The sequence below is a fragment of the Cynara cardunculus genome (genome assembly GCF_001531365.2).
Source record: "Cynara cardunculus var. scolymus isolate 2C chromosome LG 1, CcrdV1, whole genome shotgun sequence".
Taxonomy (NCBI): domain Eukaryota; kingdom Viridiplantae; phylum Streptophyta; class Magnoliopsida; order Asterales; family Asteraceae; genus Cynara; species Cynara cardunculus.
In genome coordinates, this window is record NC_037528.1 from 3,664,188 (window position 1) to 3,687,776 (window position 23,589).

At 35.6% G+C, this 23,589-nt stretch overlaps 4 protein-coding genes across 4 annotated transcripts; 2 read left to right on the forward strand and 2 right to left on the reverse strand.

Annotated features, from left to right (window-relative positions):
* The first annotated feature begins 6,003 nt into the window (after nt 1–6,003).
* LOC112522652 (30S ribosomal protein S31, chloroplastic-like) lies at nt 6,004–6,803 on the forward strand. The gene is made up of 3 exons (XM_025131923.1): nt 6,004–6,225; nt 6,323–6,387; nt 6,477–6,803. Exons 1-3 carry the CDS (start codon nt 6,066–6,068, stop codon nt 6,609–6,611), a joined length of 360 nt encoding a protein of 119 aa, XP_024987691.1. The 5' UTR covers nt 6,004–6,065; the 3' UTR covers nt 6,612–6,803.
* A 1,112-nt stretch (nt 6,804–7,915) lies between these two features.
* LOC112527774 (pleckstrin homology domain-containing protein 1-like) lies at nt 7,916–8,831 on the reverse strand. Its single transcript, XM_025138575.1, has one exon. It carries the CDS (start codon nt 8,793–8,795, stop codon nt 8,361–8,363), a length of 435 nt encoding a protein of 144 aa, XP_024994343.1. The 5' UTR covers nt 8,796–8,831; the 3' UTR covers nt 7,916–8,360.
* Nucleotides 8,832–11,829: 2,998 nt separating this feature from the next.
* On the forward strand, nt 11,830–16,078 carry LOC112502376 (UBP1-associated protein 2A-like). The gene is made up of 2 exons (XM_025106268.1): nt 11,830–11,941; nt 14,529–16,078. The coding sequence occupies exon 2, from the start codon at nt 14,576–14,578 to the stop codon at nt 15,953–15,955; it is 1,380 nt and encodes a 459-aa protein (XP_024962036.1). The 5' UTR covers nt 11,830–11,941; nt 14,529–14,575; the 3' UTR covers nt 15,956–16,078.
* Nucleotides 16,079–16,635: 557 nt separating this feature from the next.
* Nucleotides 16,636–19,706, reverse strand: LOC112521821 (putative receptor-like protein kinase At3g47110). Its single transcript, XM_025130813.1, has 2 exons — nt 17,099–19,706; nt 16,636–17,028 (listed from the first exon to the last, which is right to left on the reverse strand). Exons 1-2 carry the CDS (start codon nt 19,704–19,706, stop codon nt 16,661–16,663), a joined length of 2,976 nt encoding a protein of 991 aa, XP_024986581.1. The 3' UTR covers nt 16,636–16,660.
* Nucleotides 19,707–23,589: the final 3,883 nt, after the last annotated feature.

Below are 23,589 nucleotides of genomic sequence, written 5' to 3' on the forward strand. Positions count from 1 at the left end.
GTCTCTGATGATTATTTACGGTTAGTCGAAAATCTCGATGCATGGAACATGTATTTTTTTTTAAATATGATATATTTTTAAATTATTTAGTTCTGTAGTTTTATTACGTATATTGTATCATTGATCTATAATACTTTTATGACACATGTATCCATGAGGTAATAATTTTTGGGAGTCGCTATACTATCAACTTAATGATGCGTTACCAAAACGCGAAAAAACTCATGTTCAGAAACGTGAGTCGTCTGAACGCAAATACAGATACACATTGTCTGGATTTTGCATTCAAGGTAACTTTTAATTAATTGTTTACTAACCGTAAACTAACGAATTTGTATTTAAATTAAATTGTTTACTGACTATAATTTTTTTAAAATGTAGACATGGATATTGGAAGCATTTCCACATGCTTTTTTTTCTTATGGTTTACAGACTGATGGAGTCATCCCTAGGGCATGTGTCTGGCAACGCACGAAACAATTACTGTGGCACGATTGTTTTAGATACATACATGTCGATGATATAAATGATGTGAATTTGACCAACTTATTTAAAAAAAATTAATTTATTAACTGTAACTAAATACTTAAATGAATATATTATGTAGAAGGACTTGCTCCTACATACTACGTTAACACATACTGACGTGGAGCTACAATGTTCATGGTGGAGGTCAAGTTCACGTTATTTTCAGATAGTATGCAAGAAAAAAGACCAATGCATCGAGTTTGTCGGCGCCACAATCGTCTAATGATTTGACGGAATATATTGAACAACTGAATCAAAATATTAAGAAAATCATTGAACTTGTTCGCAACGGGGCATTCGATCCAATGGTTGCTCAAACCCACATAAAAAATATGTTAGAGCAAATTCAACGCTCAAATAATGTCATGAAGGTATATATTTTTAACTTTTTACTTATATATTATTGAACATGATTTAAATAATCAATAGTTTCAGATACCTAGATCCACAGCCGAAAATTATTATTATTTTTTTAAAAAAATTGCATTTTAGTACTCGTACGCACCTAATGATTCTAACGGATGACTATTTAGTTAAAAAATTTAATTTTAGAATTAAAATTGTAAATGATCTATTCTAGAGGTTTAATTTCATCAGAAAAACCCAATTAGCACTCCCCTTCATGATCCATTTTGGGACATGGTATTTCTTCCCCTAATAAGAATGATTCCTCTGCCTCTTCCGTACATCGACCAAAACCAACCCTCTTTCTGCTCTACTTTGCGCATGATTCTCTGTTTCTTCACCTTTCTTGTTCTGGATTCCTGTGTTTTCCTGCTCTCCATCTTCCCATTTCTCTCTCTGATTAACAGAGTTTCTTTAAGGGTAAAAGGAAAATGGCAACCAGACATAGAAAGGTCTCTCACGCTTCACTTTTCTTCATGTTTATGTTGCTTTTTCTGAATCTTCATGATAACCCATTTCTGTTTCTTGAAATCATCTTCCAGTCTCGTACCTCTCGAATGGATGCAGCCATTGATGCAATGGCGCCTTTTGGGTTCACAGAAGAGGTCGTCGTCGCCAAGATGCGAGAGCTCCTCAAGGTATTTAGTATTACTCATAATAATGAGTCTTGAAGAAGGTTCTTGGGTTCATAAATGTATTATTGTGGTTCCAATGTTCTGCAACTGTATGTTGATTTAGGAATATGGGGGCCAAAATGGGTATGGGTTTATTGAACTTGATGCCTATACTGTGCTTTTGGAAGCCCTTCTGGCTGATCAAGAAAAGGGAAACTGCGAGGGCCAAAATCAAGAACAAATTCCATATGGGAAGACTTCAAAGGCGGTAATGATATCGATTTGACCGTTTTCGTTTTTACCGCTTCTTTTTACGTTCTGTTTTAGCAGATCCAACCACGGACTACAAAGTTGGGTCTGCTAAAACGGAACTAGAAAAAGAATGGCAAAAGGGATTGAGCCTTGTTTCAGGTTAAAGAATTAAATTTTCTTGATGCAGAATGAGTTGGTTGAGGGAGAAAAGGTTGAAGGTGAAGAAGGCCATGAGATCTCGCCCGCAGACATTTCAGTCTGCTCTTCTTCCCGTTTAACCATCCCTCCACCACCACAACCACAACCGCAACCGCCTATTCTGGATGCTGTTCTACCGCTGCCACCACTACCACCATCACCACCTGTCACAGATGCAGCCCTTCCACCGCCTGAAAATGCTCAGCCCAGAAGGAGAAAACCATGTCATGGTTGGATCAGTGATGATAATGAAGAGTGGCATTTAATAAGATTACCATCATCAATCAACCAAGCAATTTCACTACCGGAAACACCGCCAACACAACCAGGGTTGACCGGAGCTAGAAAGAATAGAACAAGACGTCGATCAAGGTGGGATTTGAGGCCTGAAGATATGTAGTTCTCCTCTTTCATTCTCGAGATTTATATTCTCTTGACCAATCATCCATTTTAGGGTGATCATAATGGTGTGTAGTGCATCAGACTCCATCCAAATTGTGTTACGGTAAAAATTAATGGATGACTGGTCGAATCTTATTTTGTCATACAGTAAAATGACAATGACGGTGACGGTGATATGAAGAGTATCTAAATGGAGAAGATCACCCACTCTTCTTGTTTATGCTTCAATGTGATTCCAAATTCTCTTTGGTTTTTAATTTGTGGGGGTAAGAAACCTTGATGCACTTGAAGATTATATGCTCATGAATAGGTAATAAGATTCAAATATTTATGTATTCTACTCTTGTTTTTCGAGTTTTATGCACACGTGAATAAGAGGAAACCATCGTTTACGTGCTCATACGACCCAAAAATTGAAAGTACATTGAATACGAGGTTTGATTCACATGTACATTCGACCCAAAATATTGAAGGACAGTTGAATATAGTTATTCATCACATGTGCATGCATTGCATAAATTGAAAAAAGATGAATTTGATTATTCATTCACGTGTGCATTCAACCAAGAAAATGAAGGATGGTTCATACACGACTCATTGACACGTCCGTGCAGCCTAAAAATAGAAAAAACGATGAATACTTTGATTCATTCACATGTGCATACAGCGCTAAGATCGGTTGGAATTTTTGTTTCTATTGTCTTGAATATATTTTCTTCAGAGATTTTTTTGTTTTGTTTGTAGAATTTTAGAGGATAAATAAAGTTTTCATAAATTGTGATGAATTTCTTTTATTTAAGAATTTTAATAAAGGGAACTGGTTATCTATTAATGAAATGTACGATTTTACCCTTTTCCACTTAATAAAATGCTGAAATTGCTATTTTTTTAATAATCGTTCGGTTAGAACTAATCGCTGGTTATTAAAGCGTTCCTTAATTTTTTTTTTTATAACTTTTTTACGGTTTTCCTTGAATCTGACCCTAGATATATATATATATAACACCAAATTTGAATGAACAATTTGATATAACTGATGATAGTTTGCAAAAACAAACCTCGTTCTTACAAAGGAAAACTATGTTTCATTTGGTTTGGAAGATTTTTATGAACTGATGGATGCATGGTGGAGATTGTTATAGCGACAATGGTGATAGGGTAGAGGCAGTGATGACTGGTGACAATAGTGATTGTGGATGATTTTAAGATGGTGGTTGGCAATGTGGTGGAGATAGATTGGGCGTTGGGCGATGTTAGTGCTTATCAATGGTAGTGGTGGTGAACAACAGTGATTATGGATGATGTAAAGATGATGGACAAGAGGCACAATGGAGGACAATGACTGAGGAAGATGTGAAGATGGTGGACAGTGGTGGTGGCAGCGGTCGACAACGGCGGAGGAGGTAGTTGTAGCTGATGTGGTGAAGGTAGAGTTGGTCGTGAGCTGCGGTAATGGGAGCAGGTGGTGTTGGTGGAGCTGGGGGACGGTGGTTGTCGAGGTGGAGAAGGAGGTTATAGTAGTGTATGTGGCCAGTGGTAGTTGGTGGTGGTGGTGGTGGCAGTGACGACGACGATGGACAATGATGATCATTAAAACAAATACCACATTAGGGTTATATATAAATTGACGGTACATTAGTACTTTTTTTAGTTCTTATCTCACCTTGTCCCATCTTGCTTCACCTATTTTTGTGGAACAAAAAAAATCTTTTTTTATCCCGTCCAGTCTCTATCCTTGTTCATGTCCTATGTCGCACCAAACGTGGAACAGTGAGTTTCTGTCATATCCCATGTCGTGTCAAATATGGGAAGGTGATTTTGTCCCGTCCTATCCCATGTACCAAACACAACCAAAGTTGAATTGTTTGAGAACTAACAAAAAGTTCAATTTCAATTTTGAACCAAATCACAACAAGAACCGAATTTTGATTTTGAAAAATATCCGACCCGAATCAAACATAATATGTTATTGATTTAGTTTTGATGCACTTCCAGTTTTATTCTTCCGTTTGTGGGTGCAAACAAAATTTACTAAACCGTATTGATAAAAAAAACATTCAATGAATTGGTGAAGGGTACTTATTAGGGGTGTTCATCCAAACCGTAAAAACCGCACAAACCTCTACACTACAAAACGCGGTTTAGAACTTTCGTGGTGTAGTATGTGGTTTGCATTTTTACCAAACCGCACTATGCGGTGTTGTTTGCGGTTTTGAATTATCAAATCAAGGTTCAACCAGTGCCGCATTGCATGTTTAGTACATTTTTTTAATTTTATATAACACACACATACACGCACACACGCGCGCACACACGCACATATATATATATATATATATATATATAGAGAGAGAGAGAGAGAGAGAGAGAGAGAGAATAATTTGTTATTTATGTTATATTTTTGGACTTTGTGGTTTGGACTTTGAGTTTGATCCAATATGACAATTGACAATATTAATAAATTAGTTGGACATGTCACAACTCACACCTCCAATTTAGTTTGAAGTTTATTCTTTTTATTTCTTATACTATTTTTAATCATGCAATATGTATTTAGGAATTGGGTGTATTGAAACTCTTTATTTTTTAGACCATGATCACTTTATCGTCAATTTTATAATGTATTTTTAGACCTATAATTATTGGATTGTAAGTATAAAGTACAATAGGTACAAACTTTATAAACCACAATGTACCGCATTGCATTTTACGATGCAATTTGAAGTTTATGTGGTTCGGTTTGCGATTTTGAAAAATATTCAAACCTGTACGGTTTTGTGCTTGTGCTCAAATCACACCAAAACACAGCTCCAAATTCTAAACGCATTATCCTCGTTTTTAGGGATTATGTACTTCAATTTAAAATTTAAATTTGCCTACTTTTAACTCCTAAGAAATGTCTTCAATTAAAAGAGATATTTTTTAAAATTAGTGATGTTTCATTTTATTCTTTGTCATTATCTTTATAATACGGTTTTATGTGATTTTAAGAAAGTAATATTTTTTTTATTTTCGAATAAAATATAAATTTGAAGATATGATAAAATTTTGAAAAATTATATCGTATCAAATTAACTAATTAAAAATTCTTTTTTTTGTGTAATTTTTTTAATTAAATTTTTAATCATAATTTAATTTAGGTTTAACAACAAAGTAATTTATTTTTGATTTAATAAAATATATTTTTTATAAAAATAATAGTTAAATATTCTATTAGAACTTAACGATTATCCTAATTACATTTTGGATCTTTTATATTTAAAATGAGATTTTTATCTGCAGTTAGTTACACGAATTCGAAAATAGAGCTTTAATAAGTTATACTTACGCAAAATTTATTTGTAATCTTAAATTTTAAGTAATATGCATCAATAAACAATATTTCATGCATAAAAATAATTTTAAGAGATTTTATCAAATGATTTATAATATAGTATATATATAATTATTAAAATGTCTAAAAAATAGAAAAGTAAATTATAAGATTATAAAAGCATATGTAAATAGAGTTTTTTTCCTTCTAAAAGTAAATAAAATGAGACAACGACATTGGGGAAGCTATAACGACGACGTATTCCCATGTAACAGAGGATAAGTGGCGAAGAGAGCACTCTTATCTTCACTACGACGGAGAAGTCTCCTGGTGAAAGCTCACTGCTTCCGACGATGGCGTCGATGACACTCGCCGTTACATCTATTCCGATGGCTTCTAATTCTCTCTCTTTCTCTCGTTCCCATTCCATAACCGCCATCCCTCTTTCTCTCTCTCCTTCGTCTTCGTCAGTGTCTCTCTCGTCCTCTCAAACCACCTCAATTTCACCACTGAGTACGTGAACCCTAGATTTGTATGTTGTTTTGATTTATGCAATTTTAACCTCGATTAAGTCTGTTTTACCTAACAATCTCGTCGTTTTGAGCTTCAGTTTATTGTGGAAGAGGGGACAAGAAGACTGCCAAAGGAAAGCGATTCAATCACTCGTTCGGGAATGTGAGTTTTCCTATTTCACAATGCAGTCAGGATTATGATTTTGGATTTGTTACGTTTATAGCTTGTAACAATAATGCATGAATTGATAGGCGAGACCAAGGAACAAGAAGAAGGGAAGAGGACCACCGAGAGTGCCAGTTCCACCAGCTCCGCCGAAGAAGGACAAGTTTGACGACGGTGAAGTTGTGAAGATTGAGATAGATGAGTCCATCTTCTCAAACTAAACATCTATTTATATGATTTCCTATTCTTCGTGTTCTAAGCCCCGATTGGAGGAGAATAATCATATTATGCCTCTTACCACTGAATTTCTGTAATCTGAATGGCTTTTAATTTCATAATAGGACCTGAGTATGTTTCTCTGTTGGATTGCTGAAATGCTCATTTATAAAATCTTAGGACCTGTTTTCTTGTCTGGTAGGTTATACCAATTACATTGATATATATATAGATTTGGGATTATGTGAGACCAACCTGTTTTCGTGAGACTCGTGAGACCACCTTTTTACACTTGAAACTTTACAACAAAATGCTGTGAAGGTGACTTTTTTTAACTTTGACAGTATTTTTGCTGTGAAGTTTCAATAGTAAAAATATGGTCTCACGGGTTTCACGAAAACAGATTGGTCTAACATGAACCCAACCATATATATATATATATATATATATAGACTCCTATATCGTTATTTGAGTTGATGTCGAGCAAGAGCTCAATCTTTTATACCAAATTGATGAAGAACAATGGATAGCTCAACCTGTATCAAAATAGAAGACCCCCATAATGTAGGTTCTCAGTTGATTACAAGTTCAGCCACTTAATAGTTTGTATAGATTGCTGGTGAAAATCGACGACAAACAAGAACCAAGACAATCAAGTTTTTCAGTGTCGAACCAACACAAGAACCACCTTGGTTACGATGTTTTGAAGATGAGTGGTGAGTCGTCTATGAATTAAAATGGAGTCAACTTCAGGATGACAATGTGATGGCATAAAGACCAAGAAGTTAGGAGCCTAGCGCTAGCATTGCAAAACCTTCAAAATGGTGAATACTGGAAATGAGAGTGGACCAAAGACTACACAAGTTTCATGAGCAATGGCTCTCTAGTATCTACTTCATCAACCACATCTATATGCCTCCTAAACAGTTGTTAAACATCACCCCCTTCAGATTGACCAATATAGTCTTCAATTATAATCCAAACTAACAGGTTAATCATTAAACAGCCCTCCTGCAATACTCATTAAGGTGAACCCCGAAACTCCACAATCCGATAGCCTAAAGAGCATTGCTATCTAGATATACTGCATCACCCTGTTTTCAAGCAGCTACATGGATGCAGGTTTCTCCATTGGCAATTAACATATGAGGTGGGGGTTGAATCAACTTGTTAGCCTACAATATGATGGAACCTTGAACTTTCAAGAAGGGACTTGAGAGATGATCCAAGACTTTGTGCTAAAAGATGCAACTTCCATCAACTGATATCATAAGTAAACCAGTAATGAACCAAACAAGGGGAAATAGTCAAGATGTTTAGGACCTTCCCAACAACTACAAAGTGATCTGCATTTCTTAATTCTGACAAAATGAATTTACAGAGCATGATCCTAGTTTCAAGGTACTCCAGTCACAGGCAAAGTAACAGTCAAGAACTATGATTTGGATGCAGATTCCATACCAATTGCTATAGATGAAAGGAACCATGGCCAAATTCAGAAAGTATGATCAGGAAAACAACATCATTATGAGGCAATCATGCCCTAAAATTGGTAGCCCAGTTCAGAAATTGCACGTTCTAAGAGGAAGCCCTAAAAACTACATATCGTACTTGATAAGAGAAAAAAAAAGTGACGGCATTAAATCCAACAAGAGAAATTATGTTATCGATTCATATACAAACCAAGGAAAGAGCATCATACCAAATTTTACAGGCAAAATTGTTAAAGAGGTAGAGATCGTTAGATTAAATGATCATCTGTTGCTATCATAATCAACGATCTCGTTGTCAGTGACGGACCTCGAGAGCTGAACAATTGACCTTCCGATTGAATTAATCCAATCTTCCTTCTCTTTCTCCGAATCTGCGATGAAGTACATGGTTTCGGATCGGGTCGAGAGCTCGAAAGCGAACTGCTTGTTGAGGACATCTTCGGCTCCTTTAACTGTGAGACAGGTGGCCACTGGGATCACTCCACGTGGCCGGGAGCCGCGGGTAACGATGGATTCCTTGAACCAGAAGAGCTTTCCTTGTTTCAAGACGAACCAACGCCGACGCCAGGTCTTGATGTACTCGCCTTGCTTTGTGAGCCAGCCGGTGCGCTCGGGATTTGACCAGTACTGAACGCCGTCATAGTCGTCGGCGTTGGGTGGTGATTCGCCCATCACGGCTCGCCATAAGCTGGCCATCTGGTGGTGGTGGTGGAGGTGGAGGCGTGGGGGGATCGATTTGGGGATGCTGGTGCAGTTATGAGAACAATGCTCTTGGTACGACGGAGATATCTAACACGCAAGGTTATTCTTTTTCTTTATAAAAAATAATAAAATAACAATCTACTCTCATAATTTTTTTTTGTTATAGTATTGTATTTTCAGTTTTTCTTATTACAGTAATTTACTTTCAAATTATTTTTATTAGGATACTATATTTTGAAAATTTTATCCATTATAACATTAGGTAAACTTTTGATTTAAATTCAGGTTTTTATGTCACCTCATTATCCACATCTACTAAAATGATATCACTTTCTTACTACATTATTGTACTTTTAAAATTATTTTATTATAGTATCTATTGGTTCTTATTAAACATTATATTTTTAATTTGTATATTTTACATGTTATTTAATAAATATATTAAACGAATTAAAAAAATTCTAAATTATTCATTAATATACTGGTATCAATAAAAGTAGTAGAAGACAACTTATCTCGCTAATATTTTTTTAAAATATGTGTTTTTTGAAAAAAGAAAATAAGAATTATTTTCTTTTTTACCAAAAAATATTATCTTTTAAATAATATATTATATTTTTTTCAAAAACTTTTACTTGACATATAAATATAATAAATTAATTAGATTTTTTGAATTTTATTAATATAACAATATTAAAAAATTATAGATCACAATTTATTTTATTAATAATTTAAAAAAAAAATTTAAAATATATGTATTTATTTGAACAATATAAAATAAGAAGCGCTATTTTTTTTATAAACAAAATATATCTCGAAAATGATGTTTTATATTTATTTAAAAAAATATTTTACTCTATAATATTTAATTTGCATGCAACTTAATAAGAAAAAGTCAAAAAAATATTAAATATATTTTTAGACCGTAGCAATGAAAAACGAAAATCACTAATAATAATTTGAAACAGGTTTTATTTTTATTTTAGTTAAGTCATTAAAATGACGTGTCATCCACATCACCTTATTAAAATAACATAAGCAAAAAAAGTCAAGGGTTAATCGGTTTAAAGGGTAATAGGTAACCCATTGTTATTATGAGTAGATTTTTTAAAGTACGATGCTTTAATTAAAAAAATAATTTGAAAGTACATTGTTGTAATAAAAAAAAACAAAAGTAGAAGACTATAATAAAAAAAATTATAAAAATAAGTTATTATTTTATGTATTTAACCCTTAAAGGAAAACATATTTTAAGCGATATTTTTCATAAAGAGGTGTTAAATTTTTTAATTATTGGATATATTTTAATATTTATAGAAAATGTTTATAAAAGTCGTCACATTATTATAATTTTGAAGCCTAAAAAAAAGACAATTTAAATACATAATCAAGTAATTTGAATTTATGAAAACGATATTAAAAAAGAATAATCATCAAAATAGTCAACTAAGTAACCATTTGTTTTCAATATTGTCGTTAAGGGACCGTTTATCGAACGTCCACCGCTAAGAATCGTCATTCTTATTTTATGGGGTGATATTTTGGTCATCAAAATAAAGTAATAGTGAAGGTTTATAACTCGATAAGTACTTACCGAGTAAGCGTTATCACCCTCACTTACTTGGGAAGACTCTTAATTTTTGTCTTCCCTTTTATAGAGTAAGATTTCCGGTCTTTATTATGTTAATCCGATAAAATAATCGAACTAGTAAGCACTTGCACTTACCAAGTGTTAATAAATAAGCATCCATTTTGCAAAATAGATTTGCAAATTGCCAGAGGATTGTTTTTTTTTTTTTTTTTTTTCTGATTTGGTCTATAAATTTTTTTTAGGATCCAATTCAAATTTTGTCAAATTTACCCGTTAACAAAATTTAAATAGTGTTAAAGATTTGATTAAAAAGTCAAAGAGACCATCTTCACAACATTCTACGATTTACAAATTTATCTTATGAATAAAAAAAATGTCTATATTGTGTAAGGTATCATCCAAATTGGTTCATTTTAGTGAATAAGGGGTTATTTATTAAATTTTTTATTAAGTCATGTATGGATAAATTTGTCTGTCTAGATAAATGAGTGTTGTTGTTTATTTTTTTATCTGAACCAACAGTCTGAATAACATAAATGATCGATTTACCCTCCAATATTAATTATTTGAGCATCAAAACCAAAAACCATAAAGAGGCCAACGATGGGTGTCTCATCTCGGAAAGAGGCGGTGCTTTAAATAAGGGGTAGGCCGTAGGTGTGTCATTTTTGTGGCTGAATGAGGACAACACACCATTTCTATCTGTACGATTAAGCCATGTTCTGTGCAAATAAGCCGTAAGTAAACAACCCAAATGAGCTGTGCGAATAAGCCAGATAGACTAATAAGTCTAATTAAGCTGCAAGTAAACAACCTCTTATTAAAAATACTAAAACGATTAAGATTTTATTTATTTATTTTAATTCAAATAATAAAAATTAACCATTTTCATCAAATTTACAAATAAATTAAATTTTGTTTTGTTTTTATATGTGCATTACAAGAGGGTAAAATATCTCTAATTAAGATTCTATTAAGATGCTATTCGATTTATCATGTATTTCTGGATATATTGCAAAAATAAAAAATAAAATATTAAAACTTCGCTTTTTATAAATATTAATAAACAAGCAAATCTATTAAAAAAAAATACATATATTAAAAAGAAAAAAAACACAAAAAACATTATTAAAGGGATGTTTGGGATTGCTTATTTGAAATAATGTTTTCCTATAAAAGTTTTTATCAACTTATTATAAGTTATAATTATTTAACTTCTTTAAAATCTTTTTATTACCGGTTTGATATTGGTATAAACTTTTTATCCAAATACTCAAAAATACTTACTACTAATATTATACCGAAATAAATCAATAAATTGTTTTGACGAAAATTTTCAAAAACACACCTCATGTTTGAGAGAAAATGTTTCGGATGAGCCCATACATTCTCACTCTTTTTAGCCAGAAATTAAAAAAAAAAAGGCTTCAGTTTATTGGTCAAGCTGCAACGAAGAAACCATTGCTAGATTCTACACAAGTACACATAGACCTAACTCACGCACACGCCTATCTCGTCTGAAAACAACCTCCGGCCGGCAAGACGTACGGTAAGTCTTTATAGCTTCATGACTCCATATGCTTCTACTCTAAGCATCTGGGCCATATTTATTCTTAATTTTCTTGTTACGATGTCTCGTCTTCCGTCAATAGCTTATTAGGGTTTATCGGATTGAAAAATAATCATTCTCCATCTGGTTAGGAGTTATATTCGGATGAAATATGATGAGAATGTCGATTTGTGATTAGCTAACTTCTCAATTTATTCTACTTTTTGGGGGAGAGCGGAATACAATTGATTGCGTTATGACTAAGTTAGCCGCAAACCGATTTGATATCTGATTTTGGTTGTTCGTTATGCTTTTGTTGGTGTGGATGTGGAGAACCTAGATTGTTTTGAAAAGCAATTGCTGTAAGCGTTAAACAGAATTGCCCTCTTAATTTAGTGCTGGAGCTTTAGGGTAATCGAAATGTGGGGCTGGATCATGTATGAAGATGCACACCTTATTACAAGTATCATTCTCTCTTCCTTATAACTGGGATCTTTTATTTGAATTTGTATTTCTGGTTCCAAGGAGATTGCAGGAAAAGGTATAAAGCAAACATCTTGAAGCTTTATGTAATTTGTTATTCCTTGTGATTTTCGGAAGAAGAAATAGAAAGTAGATGGAATAAGCAAAAAGGGGGTGGAGAAGGAAAAAGTAATGGGGGAAGAAGATAGAATAATTTAAAAATCATGACATTATGTAAAATTCTTTCATAAAAGGGCATCATGTTGCTTAAACTTCATGATCCCAAATATTGGCATGGCTTCTTATGTCAGCTCTTCGCAACGTAACCACCTGTGACGTTGAAGAGCACATTGCCAAGAACTTTACACATTAGTAAATTTATGCGATGTTCTTTTTCTTGGTATAGCAAATCCCTTTCTTGGACTGCGTTCTCCCTGTTTGGAGGCTTGATATTGACAGACAGAAAATTCCTACATGTGATCCTTTCTTATGGTTCTGCTTGATTTCTTGTTAACGAAATTCCTTTTCTCCTGCCCTTTTTCATCATGTAATTGCAGTAGCAACGGCAATTTTGTGTAAATACTTGGTATCACTTTCATAGGTAAATGTTGGTGAAGCCATAAAATTGGAATTCATCATAAATAAGTTATCTTGTGGGCTTCTTCTCACATACAGTTCCAGACTTCCAGCAATGAAATTTCATAACTACTGACATTATCTTGGGCATAGTTGTTCATGAATTCGATTTGGAATCAATGTGTGTAAGAATATGAAACACAAATATTCTTATAGTAATTAGGAGAAAATGATATTGTCCCATTAGCCAATTGTAATGGCTTCACCAAATAACAACAAAAACAGTATTTGATTCATGTAGGTGCAATAAGTTATGTAATAAGCTCTCCACACAAATCCACAAAATTAAGGTAAGATATATAGGGTTAATTTAATAGAATCATATAATATGATTTGGTTCACCAATATAATGTTGATTCACTGCTGTGGGAAAGGATTTTGATACACTAATGGGATATCATCTTTCAATTCAAATCAGATAGTAAGATTTGAATTGTGAATCCTACAATTTTGACAACTAAATGAAGTCCCAGAAACTCCATGAATTATGTGTCACCAAGTAAACAAAGACCATTGAAGTACCTGTTATCATGAAAGTCTGAATATCTTTTATGAAGTGTAGATCTACTTAAGGAGTTAATGGGCCTCCTAGTTTTGGAATCATGATTCAATATCGTGGCTCCTTCACCTTTAGTTATATATACCTGCAATGTACAAAGGCTTATGGAATCAGTTAAGACAACACTTGTAATGGATCCATAACTGTCTGTTCCTTAAATGTCAAGGGGCTAGACATGAAGCATATATGACACAAAGAAGAGAATAATAACTAAGAAATGTAGCAGATAATTTTTCAAGCTATTTCAGAAGCAAGTTGTTCACTTTCTTAAGTGGAATAGGCTGATGGCAAGTTGAGAAGGTGACTTCGTTTGGGATAGGATGTATGGTACATATACTCAGTTATGAAATTCAGATGGATGTAAATTGGTTAGCATATGGTCTTTAACTCTGTATTCTCTTGTATACTAATACTTTTTTCCAAGCCACACATGCCATTTTGCTTGTGCAAAAGTTTGTTCCTCCTCGATTTTATAAAAGTATTGCATTTAACTGTAAAATGCCATACCTTAAGCTGCATGTCAGTGTTTTCAATAGCAAAATTCTAGTCCAGAAGTATAGCTCTATGTTAGCTTACTAAAGATGTCATTTTGCAAGTGACAAAAGTTGATGTTTCTCCCTGAACTTTTCGTCTGTCGACATGATCTATTTTCTGTATTTATTATTGTAAATTATAAAAGGAAATGATGCATAAAGTTATTTGCACTGCTGAATTTATATATGTAGAAACTACTTACCATTTTTGTCAAAGAATTATGCTTATATTTACTTCTAAAAGGGTTTAATTACATGGGACTTGATGCATGTAATTATATAGACTATAGTCAAAGTTCGATGCATTTTCCAATAAAGTTTTTGTCAATTGGGTGATATATTTTAATTTCTTGTTTATTTAATATTGACTGCAAGCATTATGAATTTTCTTTTTTAGGTAACTGTTGTCTTCTTTCGGGTCTGATTAAGAGTGGTGCCTGTCAAATGGGGAAGAAGAGAACATCAGCAGCACTCAAAGTACAAGCGGAGGAAAAGAAACCCAAGGTAATGGTTAAACATGAGACATCTGAGGAGGAAGAATCAGGCGAAGAAGAAACACAAGAAATTGAAGAATCTGAGTCTGAAGAAGTAAAAGAGGGTGATGAAGAAGAAATTGAAGAGGACGAGGAAGAAGAAGAGGATGAGGATGAGGAAGAAGAAGAAGTGGAAGAGGAAAAGGAAGAGGAAGAGGAGGAGGAGGAGGAAGAAGAAGAAGAAGAAGAAGGTGACGAGAGTTCTAAAAAGGAGACACTTAGGAAGCTTTTAGATCCCTTGCCGAAAGATAAGATTGTTGAGTTCCTGAAAGAAGCAGCCCTGAATGACCATTCAATAGTGGCTAGCCTCACCGAAACTGCTGAGGTGGACCCTGCTCACCGTAAGATCTTTGTCTACGGCCTTGGCTGGGATGCCACCTCTGACCAAGTACGTTCCGTCTTCAAACAATATGGTGACATTGAAGAATGCAAAGTTGTAACAGATAAGGTAACCGGGAAGGCCAAAGGATACGGCTTTGTTCTCTTCAAGACCCGAAAAAGTGCAAAAAAAGCCCTCAAAAAGACTCAGAAGAAGATAGGAAGTCGCATGGCCTCTTGCCAGTTAGCTTCTGCAGGGCCAGCTGGACCCAATAACAACCAGCCAACTGTTAAAGCAGATCCAACCGGACGAAAGATCTTTGTTGCAAATGTCGCTTCCCATGTGAATCCAAACGCCCTTCGGTCCCACTTTGCCAAGTTTGGAGAAATTGAGGAAGGCCCATTGGGGATCGACAATGCAACTGGAAAGTTCAAAGGGTTTGCAATGTTCGTATACAAGACAGCCGAAGGGTGCAAGAAGGCTTTGGAGGAACCCAATAAGGTTTTTGACGGTTGTCAATTGCAGTGCAGACAAGCGGTGGATGGTCAACGTGCAAACAGAAATATCAAAAATTTCCCATTGGTTACACCTACTGGTCCTGGAAACCTTCAGCAAAGTGACATTGCGAATCTGGCTTATGGTTATGGCGCACTGTATGCTCCTCAGCTTATGAATCCAGTAGCCGGAATTATGGTCGGCCAAAATCCAATGTTGGTTTCTGCTTTGAATCAGAATAGTATAACTCCAACACCACAGTCATTCGGCATCAGTGGTGGTTACGGGATCAACACAGTGAGCCCAAGCATGATTGCCAGTTATGGTTCCCAACTCGGGTCACCTAGTCTGGGGGAATACCAAAATTCTCAGGTGGGTCGTTCTTCTGCTGGCACAACATCAGCAGCACCGGCAGCTCGGCAACAATCTGGAGTTGGGTCTTTGGGTGCCAATTTTCCTTCATACCTTGGCCGTTAGTTTATACCGAATAACTGAATTTCCTTCTTAGAATATTTGTTGTTTAATCTTTTACTGTGATTGGAAAAAGACATTTTTGTTTCAATATGTTTTGTTGGAAAGATGCATTTTAGGTGGTTTGAAGATTTTCCTGTTAGAAGATCAAATTAATGGCAGTCGGTACCAATTCAATCCATGACATTTTTCTAGAAACTTCCTTTGCTAAAAAATGTGCAGATTAAGAGGCATGTTTATCAAACGTTTATGGTGCAAGTGCTTAATGGGTCACTTATCTTACCACATCCGCATGGCTGATGGGTGTCATTTATCTTACCAGATTAACATGGCAAAAACTGAGAATCTTACCAGGTAAAAGGATCTTATCCAATAAGTGAGAGACAAAACTCTTAACCAGTAAACGTTTACCTGGTAAAAAACGTTTACCAACAATCCATGTTGATGGTCAAGAATGTTATATGATAAGGTAATTGATGACTTGATGGTCAATTATGGATATAACGAAATGTTCTTGATCAATATTTATTGATATGAATACGCAAGAGCGTCATGGCTCTAGATGTAAACTTTCATCAAGAAAACCATATCCCTTAAAACATACTACTAAATATCATCATAAAGATAAGAAAAAAGGTTCATCTGATTCAAACACAGATTTACATGAATATAAGCATGTTCACAGATTCAATCTTCTAGATTATAACACAATCACAAACCAGCTTTTTGGGTCGAGGTCGGAAGTTCCATGAATGAAGAACTAGCCGTAACCGTTAATGAAAGGAGCTCATGGATAACGGTACCAATATCCATTCGATCTTGTGGAGATTCAAAAGAGCAATGCACTCCAATCTTCAGCAATGAAATCAAACACATTTCTTTCACATCATGTAGAAGCATTGGATCCACAATCTGAAGCACACAACCACCAGCCAAGGCACTTGTAGCATAGGAATGCAGGCTAAGGCCTTCTCGGAACATTGGATCAACAGGTCTTTTCCCTGTCAACATCTCTAACAATAGGATCCCGTAGCTATATATGTCTCCACTGGGCGACACTTCATTTCCCACTCCATATTCTGCAACTCATGTAGAATTATATGTATAATGAAATGGAGACACAATAACAAAAAGAAAACAGAAATTTACCTGGTGGTGCATATCCAATGGTTCCTCTGACATGACTTGAGCTACTCTTGTTTGCATCAGAAAGTTCATCAAGGGAAAGGATTTTTGCGAGCCCGAAATCTCCAACATGAGCAACCATGTCGGCATCCAATAAAATGTTGCTTGGCTTCAAATCACGATGAACAACAACATTTCCACAACGATAATGTGGATAATCAAGAGCATAAGCCACATCTTTGGCAATGCTTATTCTTTGAACAAGATCAAGTTGATGCAACTGATCGTGAGGCAAATGGTCTAGTGTCGTGCTTGAGTGCAACCAAGTCTCCAGACTCCCATTTGGCATGAAATCGTATACTAAGGCCTTGAAATCATTTCCTTGGAAATCGAGACTTGAGCAAGAAGTTATAACCTTCACCAGATTGCGATGACGAATATTTCTCAAGGCTTCACATTCAGCCATAAAACTCCTGGAACCTCCTCGGCGTTGGAGGTTTAGTACTTTGATAGCCACCGTCAGATCATTTTCATCAAGAACTCCTTTATAAACTGAACCAAAACCGCCTGTACCAATCAGATTTGCTGCAGAGAACCCTGCGGTCGCTTTGAAAAGCCTTCCATACGAAATCTTCTTAAAAGATTCGGTCAATGTTGATTCTGATGGTTTACTTCTCTTCTTTATACAGCAATAGAACAACACAAATGACACCAGACCCAGACCGGCAACAGTGGATGATAATGAAATCGCCACAACAACACGAAGAGAGAGCTTTCTACTTCTTTTAGTTCTGCATATGGGTAGGTGAAGCTCAGGTATTCCCCCACAAAGTCTAGGGTTCCCACTGACTGAAAGTGCACTTGCATTGGCAAAGACACCTTTAACAGCTACTTCTCCTTCAAAATTATTATCTGAAAGATTTAGTAACTTCAAAGGAATTTCTTGCAAATATGTTGGAATATGCCCAGAAAAGTTATTTCCTGACACATCAACATATTGGAGGGCTCTCAAAGAACTCAATGATACTGGCATCGATCCATGAAATCTATTGCCTGAAACATCTAAGAGTTCAAGGCTGATGCATCTGCTAATACTGCTTGGAAGTTCACCGGATAAATGATTGTCAGAGAAATAAAGTGATCCCAAGTGTTTCAGGTTGCTTATCTCTTGTGGAAGCACTCCAGACAAATTGTTTCGACTCAGATCAAGTCTGATTGAAAGTGAAGACAGTTGGAATAGTTCTTTGGGTACACTTCCTCTGAGGTTATTATCACGAAGTGATAGAAGTATCAGGATTTTGCATTTCCCGATAGTGGAGGGGATAGCACCTTCCAATTTGTTTCCACCTAAATACATTTTGGTTAAAGATGACAGGTTTCCTATAGATCTAGGAATTATACCAGAGAAACTGTTAATATCCAGATGCAGTTCTCCCAAGGTTCCAAGCATGCCAATATTTTCCGGAATCATGCCTGTGAAGTTATTTCCCGATAAAGAAAGTATACTTAGACTAACCAAATTGCCTATAGATGAAGGGAGGCTGCCTGAGATATAGCTTGATGGAAGTACCAGGAAATTCAGTTTGGTTAAGTTCCCAAAAGAATTCGGTAGCTGCCTTCTTAATTGGACTGCCGCAATTTGCATTAATTCCAGATTGCTGCAATTGGACAATGAATCAAAATACTTCATGCCACCAAGATGCTCGGTTTCAAAATTATTTAGACCGATAGATAACCACCTAAGATATTGGAGTTTTCCAAACTCGATATCTATTTCCCCCTCAAAATCGTTATTAGAAACATCAAACGATTCCAACTCTGAACAATTTGATATCGAGGGTGGAAGTATTCCACTGAAGTGATTGAACTCGAATTCTAGTGTCTGGAGATGGGGCTGACTTGAACATAAGTTCGAGGGTAGACGGCCAACAAGTTGATTTCCTGGAAATTTTAGAAGTTCTAACTTGGAAAGGTTAAAGATGAACAAGGGAAAGGGTCCAACAAGGTCATTTCCTCCAAGGCTTAATAGTTGCAAGTTGTTCAACCGATTGAAGGATTCTGGAATGCTTCCTCCTAACGGACATAAGGAAAGAACGAGTTGTTGGAGGGAAGTGAGATTGCCAATGGATGGTGGAATCCCACCCGTTAATTTATTTTCACCCAAGCTTAAACTTTTGATCGTCAACATAGAACTAAAAGACGTTGGAATTTTCCCTGATAGCATATTGGTAGACAAGTCAATGTGCTGTAGTTTTGAGCAACTTGATATGTTTACCGGGATTTCTCCCGTGAGTGAATTTCGGGGAAGGGATAACAATTGTAATCGTGATAAACGGCCTATTTCAGGAGGGATACTTCCATGAAGTTGGTTGTTACTAAAGTTCATGTACCTGAGGAAGCTCAGATTGCCTACATAAGGAGATAAAGAACCAACCAAACCCTTTCCCGATAGATCCAAGGTTGTGACTCTTTGGTGTCGTCGACCGCATGTTACTCCTTCCCATTGGCATAGAGGAAGAGAGTCATTCCAAGATCTGAAAACACCTTGAGGGTCCTCTGTAATCTTGGATTGAATTGCCAGTAATGCAAGACGATCTGTATCGGCATTAGAACTAGAGACAACTCCATTCATTTGTATTACAAGAGCAAGAAACAAGACGAATGCTTTCCAGAAGAATGATGAGCTCATAATTGCTACTGTTTTAGATTTAAAGTGAGGGAGCTTGATAGAAAGAAAAACTATAAAGTTATCTATTTATAGAGATAGGTATCAAGTACCATAAATCAAAATGAAGTAATATAATAATCATTCAAACACCTGTTGCGAAAAGGAATTCTAAAGATTTTGAGTATAATATTCCACTGGTCCTGGTCTGTTCGATTTTGAAATGATTGACGGTATCTATATAAACGGTTAGTTTTTTATATTCCATTTTTAAGTCTAAACCCAAAAAGCACGGCAAGGGTAGGTATCAACTACTATAAAACAATTCATATATGACAAGGGGCTAGACATGAAGCATATATGACATAAAGAAGAGAATGATTACTAAGAAATGTACCAGATAATCTTTCAAGCTATTTCAAAAGCAAATTGTAAACTTTCTTAACTGGAAGAGGCTGATGGCAAGTTGAGCATTTGATTTCGTTTAGGATAGGATGTATGGTACCTATATTCAGTTAGGAAATTCAGATGAATGTAAATTGGATATGCATATGCATGTGTAACGTTGTACTGTAACTAGGAGTGGTCTTTAACTCTGTATTGTCTTGGTATACTAATACTTTTTTTCCCAAGTCACACATGTCATTTGCTAGTGCAAAAGTTTGTTCCTCCATGATTTTACCAGGTCATTGCCTTAACTGTAAAATGCAATAGCTTAAGCTGTATGTCAATGTTCTCAATAGCAATAATGGAACAAGACGAATGACACCAAGCCAGACCTGCGAAGGTAGATGACAGTGAAATCGCCACAACAACTCAAAGAGAGAGCTTTCTGTTTCCTCTCAAAGAATTCAATGCTACTGGCAAAGATCCATGAAAGAAATTGCCAGAAAGTTCTAGGAGTTCAAGGCTGATGCAGCCGCTGATACTAATTGGAAGTTGGAAGTTGACCTGATAAATGATTCTCGGACAAATTAAGTGATCCTAAGTTTCTCAGGTTGCCTATCTTTTGTGGAAGCACTCCCGAGAGATTGTTTCAACTAAGATATAGCATGACTGAAAGCGAAGAGAGTTGGGAAAGTTCTTTGGGTACACTTCCTTCAAGGTTATTTTCACAAAATGATACAAGCATCAACTTTTTGCATTTCCCAATAGTCGAGGGTATAGTGCCTTCAAAAAAATTTCTACTTTGATGCACTTTGGTTAAAGATGGCAGGTTTCCTATAGATCTAAAAAAAAATCCCAGAGAAATTGTTAGCATATTCTCCCAAGTTTCTAAGCCTGCCAAAGCATTTAGGAATCATGCTTGTGAAGTTATTATCCACTGGAGAAAATCTACTTAGGCTAACCAAATTGCCTATAGATGAAGGTGTTAACAATATATGAATTTTACTTAAGCATATAATAACAAAGATGAAAGCATAGGAACATAAACACATGTCAGAAATAGTTTCAACATGATACCGTAATAGAGTTTAATAAAACTAACCTGGAGCACTCAGTTGGGTGTAGCGAAATTGATTGATGCAGAAGAAGCAGCTACAGATACAGGACAAAGAAGAAGTGGCTTTGCTAATCCATGGACCGGTCATCCTCATGTATGCATCAAAAGTCGTCTATTTGGTTTGCTTCAAATGGGGCTGAACCCAATGCATAATAAGTGTAGGCAATAGGGACTTGATCTCCATTATTTATAGGTCATGGAAACCTAGATGTTCATCCATAAGGATCCTAGTTTATCTTTAGCTTTGTTTTCAAGTGGGAGAAGATATGAGGATAGTCAGTTTTGTTAAGTTCCCAAGCGAATTCGACAGCTCCTTGGACACCCTCCATTTGTGGTGCTCCCAAATTGCTGCAATTGGACAAAGAATCAAAATGTTTCAAGCCACCAAAGAGCTTGGTTTCAAAATTATTTCTGCTCCGTGATAACCACCTAAGATATCAGAGTTCTCCAAAATCAATACCCCTCAAAAATCGTTATTAGAAACATCAAATGTTTCCAACTCTGAACAATTTGATATCGAAGGTGGAAAAGATTCCACTGAAGTGATTGTAGGCGAATTCTAGTCTTTGGAGATGGGGTTGAGTGGAACATATGTTTGAGGGTAGATGACCAAAAAGCTGATCACAACCCCTGCGACCTCACCTTCCCTCTCTTCACTATCAACCACCGCTCCTTCTTTCTTCTCAGACAAGTAGATCACAACCGTAAACAGAGCCCAACCTCCCGGTCCACTTGGCCAAGTGATGCAACCAAAAACAACTAAAAAGAACTATTAGACAAAAAGGATCTACATGAATATGTTTTGAGATTTTGAACAGAAACGACAAACCAGCTCGCTTGCCATTTACCAACATTGCAGTTTACCACCATGCATGGGCTTGGCAAGAACTGCATTCAAATAAATATACATTCATTTCTCCACCATTACAACCATGGAAAAAAAGCCAACTTTGACCACAAACACATGAGTTAAGAATGAAGACACCTCCACAAAGTGCAAAACAAACCATCATCCGGCCTAGCAGTCAACTGCATGTGATCCAAAGATCGAGACGAGTTAATGGAGATAAAGATCAAATACACAATTCCTTTCTCGATTGGAACTACAAGTAGATATAACATACGCTGCAGCTAATTACTGGTATAAGTAAACACAGCCTTCCAATTAATTTCCCATAACTACCCAGATTATGCTGATCCTCAGGTCCTGAAATATCAGAATTTTACCAACATTTCTCAAGAGGAGTAAATATGCAAATGTAAGTTACACCAATATCTCTTTATTCCAAACCCACAACAAAGTACATTTAAAGACCAGCCCATGAAATAAAATAAACAAAAACCAAAAGTTATACCAGAGCACATCCTTTTGATAGACTTAGAGGGGAAATCTGGCTATTGGTCAAGTCATTTTGTACGCAATGTCTCGACATGTACCTTAAAAGCTCGTTTCAATGGAGATTAAAGAAATCCATATAACAAACATGATGAAGACAACCAAAACATGAAACTTGAGATTAAAATCAACAAAAGAAATGGGAATTGCAGAACCTCATAGGTGATTCCATTGCCAAACAAGTTGAATTCAAGAAATCATGACACAAAACGCAAAATTACTATCATGCCGATCATATAAAAAATGTCACGATACCACTACCTGCCAAAGAGAGGACCAATAAAAGACTTACTCGTGAAGATCAGGAGGAGAAATTAATGAGAGCACCACGATGGACAGCAAACAACATAATAAGCAGGAATGGTCAATTCCAGCCCGTGTGAGAACTCTCGAGCATTGTGCTTTTAATTAGCCATATGAGGATCTGCACGCAACATCAGCGATCAGCCGCTACTTTCTGCAAAAAAATTCCACATTACAGAACACCACCACGGAGGAAGCGGATAGGAAATCAGTAATGAAGAAATCCTAACGCTGGAATGTTCTTTATAGCATCAATCCTCATTCCTCAACTACAGGACTTGTACTACTGCAGAATTACAATGAAGAAAAACGCCAATAACGAGGCACAGAACAGAGAAAATGTTGATGAACAGAGGTAATTCTATATCACCGCCAAAGGAGATGAAGAAAACCTAAAAACCTCTAATTCTCGGGGTTTGCATGATCCTCGTCGACGTGATGATGTTTGGGATTGCTTATTGCTTTTTTAACTTATTTGAATTTTGGTACGGTGATAAACTGTTTACTAGTATTTGGACAAGGAAAAAAAAAATTATACCGGTATCAAATCGATAATAATCTGTTTTTGATAAAATGATTCGTTATAACTTATAAAAAATTATTTATTATCAATTTATAATTTTAACTTTAATTTATTTAAACTTCGA